Here is an 11,059-nt window from a genome sequence, read left to right on the forward strand (position 1 = left end):
CCATCAGATTAAATTTATAGTATAAAGTGAGAGTATTCTGGATTAAAATGTCCTCTATGTACCATTGTCATTTCAGTGTAATTTTCCTACCAATGTTTGCCTGTTTGTCAAGTTATTCAACAAATGAATTCGAGACTTCAAGAGAATGCATTTTTTATTTTAAGTACAAACACTTTTGATAAGTATCAAATTTAAAATGCACTCTTGATAATGTCCAGGTGATCTGAATGGAAAAATAAATAGCAAAGCAATACTGATTTACCCACTAATTACACAACACAAACACCATGGTAGCAGAATCAAATAATGACTGATGAATGAGGATGTTTGTTGTTTGTAATTTACAATGAGATCATATTGTCTTTTTAAATAGAGTGATTTTATTTAGTGTGTACCAGCACGTTGGTGAGGAATAAACACATAGCTGTCCATCCTAAATGCTAAACTGGATGTTTCTGAAGAACAGTGTTTACATTAAGCAACAGGTAACAATCAGTTGGCTCACAGACGCTTCTGGTAGTTTGCCTAAAAGAAATTACCAATCCTATATTTGCTTGATTGTGCCATTAAAAATGACTTGCAACATTTGAATGCCCCTATCAAACTGTGTTACTGCTGAGAAACATGTAGTCTAATGTTTCTTTTTTTCTAGGTATATATGGGGAACCTGTCCCACAGTCACTTTTCCCTGCTTGCTGATACATGTCTTGCAGGACCATTGTGGAGCCTGTGTGTCTAGTGTGTAGCCCTGTTCATTAGCCGGGATGTGGTGTGGTGCCAACAGTAATGGAAACGTCTCAAGAGGCAAAGTAGGAGCTCTGCATAGAGTAGAGGCAGTCGATGGGGTTCCCGGGCCGAGCCTGCAAGCAGCCCATATCTGGAGTCGCCATGAAGCAGTCACTTAGACTGGTCAGGGAGGTGTCACTGTCAATGTCATGGAAGATGGAGCCAGAGCCTGGGAGGAGCCGAAAAGACATGGGGGAGTCAAACACAACTGCTGCTGGGGTGGAGCTGCAAACCCCCCTGACAGACACACAGCCCTGACTAACGGTATGACGGCCAAACAATGGTAAACGCTGCATGCTAATGGAAATGTCACTTCCCTGGTAGGGAGGTCTAGACCACTCTATAATTTACAGAGACCCAACAATTCCCCTCAAGAGCAAATGCACACAGCGGAAAGAACCTGGTGGGCAGCCATCTGGAGGGGGTAGTTGATGAAAGTGAGACTCTATTGAACAGTGTTTAGACAGCAAAGATTGCAGCTAGAAGTTTGGTGTAGGGCGTACGAAGATGGCAGTTAAACCGTTCTACTAAGGTCGACAGTTAACACGCAGCTGCTGACAGACTGTAAAGCCTTTTCAGAGGGATGTTATATAAAAATTACACACTATAAACAAATTACCAGATTTTCATTCCACAATGCTAACATTTATCTTAGTATGTGGATAGACACTTTCAAACTATTATCTAATCTGAATGTTGTAGGTATGTGTAACTCTGCCTTTAAGAGACAGAAATGAAAAAAAAAAAGAAATGTCAAAATGTGTGCTTATTTCCTGTTTCCCTGTGTGTGTGTTCTTTTTCCTGTTTGGCTGTGTTGTTTGTCCATGGTGATTTTTCTCTTCCTTACTGTATATGTTGGCTTTACTTCCTGTTTTATTTTGTAGTGGCTTTGTTTCCTGTTGTGTGGGATCAGTCCCTGATGTGTTCCACCTGTTCCAGTTTGTAGCCTCCTCCACTTTGCTGTCTTTCAGGGTTTCTGGATATTTTGGTGGCCTGTCTGTTTCGGATCCAGCTTCAGGTTTTGTTCTTTTAGGTTTTGATCAACCAGCCAACTGGTCTCCCGCGTCTGGTCCTCCTTTTGAATTTGCTAACTGTCCCATGTCTCCATGGCACCGTGTTGCTAAAGGTTCCTGATTGAACAACACGTTTCCTCAGCTTTGACGTGTTTGGTCTGTTGCCTTTTTTATATCCTATTTTGGACTTGAGCATGGGAACAGAATTACGAAACCCAAGCCTTTTTAGTGTGTTGTTAACGTCTGTTTTTTATTTTGCAATTTTAACTTCCCAGTTGAATCTGAAAAGAACCAGATCCACAAACAGATTCTTTTCACTCATATGCATTTCACCCATTACATTTCAGATGATTGTCTCTTCAATTTATTACAGTGATCTAACTATCAATTGATACTGCTCGAAGTGCGCGAAACGATGAGGAACTGTTGCAGTACTCTTAATGCATAGTTGTTACTATGGACACAGAAACATTATTCCATGTTTAGATCAAGAAAAAAGATCAGGTCAGATCATAGTCAAGACAACCACGTTGGTGTCTCTGCCGACTCTACCCATTGTATTTAGTCAAGACAACCACGTTGGTGTCTCTGCCGACTCTACCCATTGTATTTAGTCAAGACAACCACGTTGGTCTCTCTGCCGACTCTACACATTGTATTTAGTCAAGACGGCCAAGTTGGTGTCTCTACCCGTCGTGTTTATCTCACACTGATTTTTCTCTTTCTGCCACAGTTCTATGAACCTGACTCCTGCTGCCACTTCACTCTTGCCGTCCATCATTCCTTCTCTCCACACCGGATCTCCGGACTATTGGACACAGACCCTTGGAAATGGTACCCCTCTTGCTCTGTACCCTGGATATCCATTGAATTTGGACTTTGATTTTTCCCTGTTGCATTCCTGAACTTGGAAATTTGGAATAAAGCTGTTAAACGGTCATTTGGCTCTGCGTTGTTGTCTGCACTTGGGTTCAACTTTACTTTCACATGTAATAACAAGGGCATTGTTGGTCCAGCAAGCAATCAAGAAGGACAAGAGTCTCCATGTTCCATTAATATGGGAGGAAGGAAGGACAGCACAGAGAACACATGTAGAAAAGACACAGCTCAGGCTGCATTTACATCTTCTGCTAGAGTGACGCTCACCGTAGGGGTTCATGTGGTCACCAGGCATCTGTGGTGGCGTCAGGCCCTGCTGGAAGGCCTCAATGTTATAGCCGCTGTGGTCCATGGTTAGCTGCTGCTGCTTGCTGGGGGGCAGATGGCAAGAGAAGGAGCTTAGCAGGCCCTCCATACACCCTGATACCACCTCTGAAACACACAGGTTAGAACTCTCAGCTGGATGGTCACACATGCATGCACACATTGTCTTCTACATCTCCCACCATCACAAGTTGTGTTTCCATTCAACTGTCAAACGAATTAAAAGAAAACTTGAAAATGTCACACAAAGCTGGTTGGGAGCAAATAATCCAGGCTGAAACCCAGACATTGGCTTGGTGCTAAGGCGCTATGCATACGTACATGTATGAATAGATTGTCTTTCTCTAGAGCAGCTACATTAATTCTCATAATGTACAGCGGTGTCTATACTGATTGCTGGCATTTCTTGGAGACATCTCAGCTGCCATCTAGGAGAAGTCATCTCATCCTAACATCAATTTCAAACAACCCCCAGTTGCTGCCCTGCTTAGCAGCAGCCTCCACTATAATAAAGCCTGCTTCTCTGCCAATATTGACACGCAGGGAGTCCCTGAACAGATAGAGGCAGTGCCTGCCAAAGCGCTGGGACACTTATCTAAACTGTGTGCTCATATACGCTGTAAGCGCCCAGTGGCTGTGCGCCTGCAGCTCTGGGAGCTGGGCTTCACAGTGTGGGACTCATTCTAAAGCCTACAGCACTGGAAGTGTTTACTGAGTGACTCCACTCTGTTTATTATTCCCATAACAAATGTAACATTTCAAGCTGTTTTCCCAAAAATTCATAAATTATCTAGCTCTCAGTAACCATTACAGTTATAATGGCAGACTACACACACACACACACACACACACACACACACACGGTAATGTGTCCTCACCTTGGCCTAGCCTCTGGTGGTTGTGTTGCTCCTGCTGCTGCTGTTGTTGTCTGCGGGCTAACTTCTTCATCTGGAAACAGATACACAAAGTCAAAAGCTAAATTATAGATTCAAAATATTAAATTACTCAAACGTCAAGACAAAAGTCTTAGATGAGTCATGGATACATCTATTCTCAACTGTGGGACCGGGTTACCTCAGAGTAAGCTCTGTCCGGAGTTTAGCCCTGCCCAAGATGACCAAGAACAAAACTACTTCTGAACACTGTACTTTATTAAAACTCCTTTATTAAAACTGGTAATTTATCAAAACTACTTCCTGCCTGAGACTATTTAGCAGAGGCACCGTGGCTCCGTCCGGAGCTTAGCCCCGTCCAAGACGATTGTGATTGGTTAAAAGAATTGCCAATAAACCAGAGCAGGTTTTTAACCCATCAAATCCCATGAAGGTCCCAACACACACATGTGGTGCTCCAGTAAGTATTTGTGTCTGCAGGACGGTGTGTGTGGGACTGAGTCAGAATAAAGTACAGTGTGTGTGTTGATGGTGATGAAAAAACACGGCTGAGTTGTGATGATCCATCAGGTTGTGATACACTAACAGTACTGGTTAGCTGAGCCATTCACTGCAGGGTGGGCTCATGTTGATCGTCTCAGTAATGTAATCCGGTCAATCAATGTGGTGTTTCAATAGCAATGAGCAGAACAGGGCTCTGACAGAAGATGGAGGACACTTTATTAATGAGCCTCTGCTTGTACAGGGACTGTCTCTTTGTCTCACTATATGTTGTGCTGCTGAAAGCTAATTCCCCTGACTCTGATTGGTTGTCTTACAGTTTTTGTTTAAAGAGTACAAACTGTAAAACAGGGCATTACAACATAAACCATGTGTACCAAACATTTCAGCATAGACTGTGATATGATGCAGACTGTGAGTGTGGTGCTTCTAGATTACAGTAAAGGCTTGCTGGATGTTCAGACTGACCAGCTTATTCTTCCAAATGCCACCAAGCCGAGCAAATAGTACATTATAAATGCTTGATCCACTGAAGATCAACTGATGAAGAACTGGTTTACATCGTTAAGCACTTCTGGCAAAAAAGGACGGTTATCCCTGGTGTCACGTGTGATCTGGATGACAGCGCCATTGGGATGTCTTGGGTTACAAATCAGGCAGGCCAACTTGGTGGACTTTACAACAAACATGGCAATGTGGGGTCCCCCCCAGCACACACACACACACACATTTTTGAAACCAAACCTACACTTGTCATCTGCTGTCTGTGGATGTGATGCTCCCAACTCATATACATGGAAATGGAATGCTGCCTTCCATCTAGTGTGTATGGCTATTGTTCTGGTGCCGGTCCCTTATTTCTGCCAGATGTCCATTACCGTCCTCTGTCTCTGTGTTGGCGTTCTAACCTCCGTCCCCGTCCTCTGTCTCTGTGTTGGTGTTCTGGTGTTGGTGTTCTAACCTAGAACCTAGTAGACTATCTTTCCAATTGTACACATGTTCCACCAAAACAACTTCTTTCCTGAGACTATTTAGCAGAGGCACCGTGTGATATCTGGGAATCACGACCGGAAATGACGGAGGAGACTGCACATGTGACGAGTCCAATACATTTAGAATAAATGCAGCTTTATTAAATTATTGAACAACCGGGAGTGCCTCTCTGAACATCAGAATAACTCCTCTTTTATACTTTACTTCTTGTCCTCACACATGTCAGTTTATCTATTTCTGTAATACAGTGTTTCACCTTCAAACCACTCCTTATTTGTAAGACATTTCTTAGAGACACATTCCAATCTAGTCTCAATTGTGAGATGTAGTTACCGCAAACTAAGCTTTGTCCGGAGCTTAGCCCCGCCCAAGATGATTGTGACTGGTTTAAAGAAATGCCAATAAACCAGAACATGTTCCCTCCCATCCTGTGTGGACTAGCCAGACCTTCCTCCACAGTGTTGGGGAGGACGGTCGGGCAATGCGAGACTACCTTCTATCCAACATATGTGTATCCAGTGTGAGTGCGTTGGTGTGCTGCTGTACTGACCTTTGCCCTCTGGTTCTGGAACCAGACCTGGACCACGCGTACACTGAGTCCAGTCTCTGCAGCCAGCGTCTCTCTTACCTGAAGCCACAGCACACTCATCAGCCCTTTCTACACACTAACATCACATGTGCTAGTGTAGTGTTCAGTCACCAAATGTCAGGCAGACATTGTTTTTATTTAATTCACTTTCTTTCTGCCTAAAACGGGAAACTTAATGAGCACATCATTTTTTTAGAGTAAGCTGCCACCATGCAGTGCTTTACAAAGCCCTTAAACAGTTTGATCAGTGCATCCCTTTGGTTAGATGTCTCACTATACTCAGTCTCCACTTACCTTCCTGCAGGGTTTGGAGGAGACCTCAAAGGAGGCCTTGAAGGCTCTCCTCTGCTGGCTGCTGAGGATGGTGCGTGGCCGTTTGGGCCGACGAGGGTTGTTGCTGTCGCTGCTGGCGTTCCCTGCTGCAGGGCACTTCTCTGACTTCACATCCAGATCCTCAACCTCACTCTTATCTGTCACAGACAGAAACAAACAGGCTAAATGATTGGATTTGACTGATGTTTTGTGCGCAACTGCATGGGAATTCTCTTTTTCTGAAAGTCGAAGCCAAAGCGTGATGGCAGGGAGGAAAACAAAAGGAAATGTATCGCTATGTGTCATCGCTAATTTGAGTAACAGAACAAAATGCCATGACGATACCTGGATTATAGCGTCCCCTATTAGCCGATCATCGTCACATTTGAGACAGAGCCTCGCAGTAGCATGCCAAACAAGAATCCCAAGGTTTGCATTGATAGAATTTACTCTGGCCCAGGGATGCTAACGTTTGTGTATGGTTGCTCGCTACGAAGACTAATTTGTTCAAAATTTGTACATTTCAAGATGCTATATGGCAAGATTCAGGTAGTTCCGGCTAAAGCGCTACAAAATTGCATCTCTGCAATCTTAGCGTAACGATGTTTAGAGACATAGAGATGTAAACATTAGTGCATTAAGTAATTCATTGACTGTGTTTTAAACTCACTTCGTTTTTCATAATTCAATTCAATTTTATTCATAATATCAACTCATTACAAGAGTTATCTCAAGACACTTTACAGATTAGAGTAGGTCAGGACCACACTCTATAATTTACATATAGTGCAGGTCTAGACCGGTCTATAATTTACAGATAGAGCAGGTCTAGACCTCTCTATAATTTACAGATAGAGCAGGTCTAGACCACTCTATAATTTACAGATAGAGTAGGTCTAGACCCCTCTATAATTTACAGATAGAGTAGGTCTAGACCCCTCTATAATTTACAGATAGAGCAGGTCTAGACCACTCTATAATTTACAGATAGAGCAGGTCTAGACCACTCTATAATTTACAGATAGAGTAGGTCTAGACCTCTCTATAATTTACAGATAGAGAAGGTCTAGACCTCTCTATAATTTACAGCTAGAGCAGGTCTAGACCTCTCTATAATTTACAGATAGAGCAGGTCTAGACCACTATAATTTACAGATAGAGCAGGTCTAGACCACTCTATAATTTACAGATAGAGCAGGTCTAGACCGGTCTATATTTACAGATAGAGCAGGTCTAGACCCCTCTATAATTTACAGATAGAGTAGGTCAGGACTTCTCTATAATTTACAGATAGAGCAGGTCTAGACCACTCTATAATTTACAGACAGAGCAGGTCTAGACCCCTCTATAATTTACAGACAGAGCAGGTCTAGACCACTCTATAATTTACAAAGACCCAACAGTTCTACTAATTCCCCCAAGAGCAGTAAGCAGTGCTGTGATGGTTACCTGAGTCTGAGCGGTCTGGACTGACGGTGCTGAGCAGCTCCTTCTCCCTCTCGTAGTCGCTCCTGCACAGCAGCTGACCTTCTTTCAGAACATACTGGTCTCCTTTGCACAGCTGGCGCTCACAGACGCAGCAGCAGAAGCAGCTGAGATGGTAAACACTCTGCAGAGCTCGCATTACCAACTCCGTGGCTTCTATCTCCTCCAGACAGCCGCTGCACTTGTTGGCAAACAACCTGAGGAAACACAGCAGACACAACAGTGCTAACAACGAGGACTGTGGATGGATTTCTGGAGGGATGTTCAGGGTGATGTTGGGCCGATTCTGGATCCAGCACTGTTGATTTTGAGTGCAGCTCCTTAGACTATGACACATAGTGGCCTGATCTCCTTAAACAGTCTAAGTTTGTGGAATAAAAAGTTATAATACACTAAAAACAAGAATGTATGGGCGGCATTCAATACATAATGTTGGGGTGGTAGTAGCTCAGGCCAGTTTACCTCTTGGGCACTGCCAGGTGCTCTTGAGCAAGGCACTGTGACCCCCCCTCCCAACCGCTCAGGGCGCTGGTCCAGCTGTTAGCCCACTCACTCTAACATCTCTCTATTTGTGCATGAATAGTTCCTGAGTGTTAACAATGTTAATAGTAATGTGCCCACTGGGGATTAATAAACAGTATAAATTATTACCACTGGACCTGATTCTTCAACGTAAATATACTGGTTAGTCCATATCCATAACAATCCACTTCCGGGATCATTCGTTTTCCACAGGAATATCCACCAGATTTCACTTATTTAGGCCGGATATCCGTCCCCATCCTCTGTCTCTGTGTTGGCGTTCTAACATCCGTCCTCATCCTCTGTCTCTGTGTTTTCGTTCTAACCTCCACCCCTGTCCCTTGTCTCTGTGTTGGCATTCTCACATCCGTCCCCGTCCCCTGTCTCTGTGTTGGCGTTCTAACCTCCGTCCTCATCCTCTGTCTCTGTGTTTTCGTTCTAACCTCCGCCCCTGTCCTCTGTCTCTGTGTTGGCGTTATAACCTCTGGTGGATTTCTGAGGACTATGGTTACGTGGTCCTCAGATCTCTGCAGGGTAAATCCAGACAGCTAGCTAGACTATCTGTCCAATCTGAGGACTATGGTTACCTGGTCCTCAGGTCTCTGCAGGGTAAATCCAGACAGCTAGCTAGACTATCTGTCCAATCAGAGTTTTCTGTTGACGACTAAAACTACTTGTGAACGTACACATGTTCCACCAAAACAACTTCCTTCCTGAGACTATTTAGCAGAGCCACCGTGGCTCCATCCAGAGCTTAGCTTAGCCTTAGCATATAGCGCTTAGCCCCGCCCAAGACGATTGTGATTGGTTTAAAGAAATGCCAAAAAAACTTGAGCACGTCTTGCCTCCCGTCCCAGAATGCAGTGTGGAGTAAGCAGGCCTTCCTCTGCAGTGCTGTGGAGGAAGGTCAGACCAACGATCACGCCCCCCTCCTCAAAGGCCCATTCATAACGTACACTGTTGGACAGACTTTTCTCTAAGGCGTTCTCGGGGTTGCCATCACACAAAAGGTGTGCAGTTGCGTTCTCACTTTTTGTTTGACAAAAACAGCTTTAGAGAGACGTTCACAAATCTCTGGAAGTTCAAAAAATTGTCATTGTAGAAATGTAGATATTAATGCACAAAGCATGAAATCTTGCAGGTGCTTAGAAAAGCGAGGGATTACCTACACACCTCCATTCCTGCCCTCAGAGGGACGTGTTGCTCTGCAGTTGTAGATAACATCTACAGTTTCAGTATGATGACGTCAAAATGAAGAGCAACCATGCTCAACACCCGAGCCAAGACTGGGACTCAAGAAGACCGCCAGCACAGAGCTTATCCACACACAGAGAGAGAGAGAGAGAGAGAGAGAGAGAGAGAGAGAGAGAGAGAAGAAAGATTAGAGCAGCCAAAAAAAGAGGAAAGATAGAGCTAGGGAACAAAAGACAAAGAGAAAGAGGCCTTTTTGTAGGTGTTAACGGCGTGCGTGTGTGTGTGTGTGTGTGTGTGGGGGGGGGGGTCCCAAAACTCCTTGCCCTGGACTGGACGTTGGTAACATATCCCGCTCTGTACCAAATATTTGTATTCATATAGCCTCAAATCACAACATAAGCTACTACTAATGAATACTTTGTTAGTTAACACTAGAACGCCCAGAGCAGACGGCGTTGAACGTTGTAATATTACACATGGAATTATTCATGTCCCTAACCCTGCAGACCATGGTAACTCAGTGGAGATGAAGGGGAGACGAGGAGCTGCTGCCAGACTCAGATCACTCTGAACAGCAGGTCGCAGAAAGGCTCTGGAAAGTCCATAAGTCCTGAGAAAGTCGCCAAGTTGGCAACACTGTGTGTGTGTGTGTGTGTGTGTGTGTGTGTGTGTTACCTGGTCTAGGGCAGGGACAGGTGATAAGTGGGCGGGACCAGCCCTCCCTGCTCATTTCTATGTATTTTATCTGAATAATGGCTTCTAGTAAAAAAGGAAGGGTGATAAAATATAGAAGTTAAAATGTTGAAATAGGTAAAAATTGAATTTCCTTTCGATAAGTTATAAACGTGGTGTGAGTGGTGGTGTGCGCAGAGATGCATTTCAATTAAATATATTTAAAATACCTACTTTAGTTATATTAAGTTACTTTGTAATATGGTTCACCATCGACACCAGGGCAGAAAAAGACAATTTGTAACAAAATACGTAGATACTTAGAGCTTGTATTGGTGAATTAAAGTACTTAAAATTGTATTTAATGTAATTTTCTTTTCGAATAAGACGCAGTTTTGTCTCCCCATGGTGAGCCTAATGCTAGGCTGCAGCTCAATGCGAGGGAATCATACCGTATTTCATTAGTGTTCATCGGGTTTTCATCAGTCAGTCAATGGTCACGGAGACTGACACAAACACCCAGCATGCACCCCGCTTCAGTCGGTCCTGCAGGGTCTTTTTTTATCGCAGTATTTTGTATTTTATTTGACTACATTTGATGAGCACGCCTGTGTAATTGTGTACGTCTGCCCCTCCGGCCGGCAGACTGAGTGTTGAATCTGGGAACAGGGCTAAAGGAGGGCGTGGGGGGGGGGCTCGAGCAGGTACAGAAGGCTCAGTGTTTGGACAGCTGCACTCCTCCTCTCTGAGTGGGACTACCCTGCTCTATTGAGCCGTCCAACTCCCTTCTGCACATTTACACAACAACGGTGGCGAAGACATGAGAGGCTGTGACTACAGTGGAGAAGATGCCTGAAGGCCATTGGACTACAACCAGTGATCTGGGGGGGGGGGGG

The 11,059-nt window shown here is 44.2% G+C and overlaps 1 protein-coding gene across 1 annotated transcript in view; it reads right to left on the bottom strand.

The window, feature by feature from the left end:
- Window positions 1-202: 202 nt before the first annotated feature.
- LOC117959688 (LIM/homeobox protein LMX-1.2-like) overlaps window positions 203-11,059 on the bottom strand; it is a 29,248-nt gene continuing 18,391 nt past the window's right edge. The window contains exons 3-8 of the mRNA XM_034896965.1: window positions 7,740-7,972; window positions 6,273-6,448; window positions 5,940-6,017; window positions 3,881-3,950; window positions 2,946-3,110; window positions 203-955 (exon numbers count right to left, since the gene is read on the bottom strand). Coding sequence (XP_034752856.1) covers window positions 798-955; window positions 2,946-3,110; window positions 3,881-3,950; window positions 5,940-6,017; window positions 6,273-6,448; window positions 7,740-7,972 — 880 coding nt within the window. The 3' untranslated portion in view covers window positions 203-797. The remainder of the gene's footprint in view (window positions 956-2,945; window positions 3,111-3,880; window positions 3,951-5,939; window positions 6,018-6,272; window positions 6,449-7,739; window positions 7,973-11,059) is intronic.

This window comes from Etheostoma cragini, chromosome 16, assembly GCF_013103735.1.
Source record: "Etheostoma cragini isolate CJK2018 chromosome 16, CSU_Ecrag_1.0, whole genome shotgun sequence".
In the NCBI taxonomy this organism is placed as follows: Eukaryota; Metazoa; Chordata; class Actinopteri; order Perciformes; family Percidae; genus Etheostoma; species Etheostoma cragini.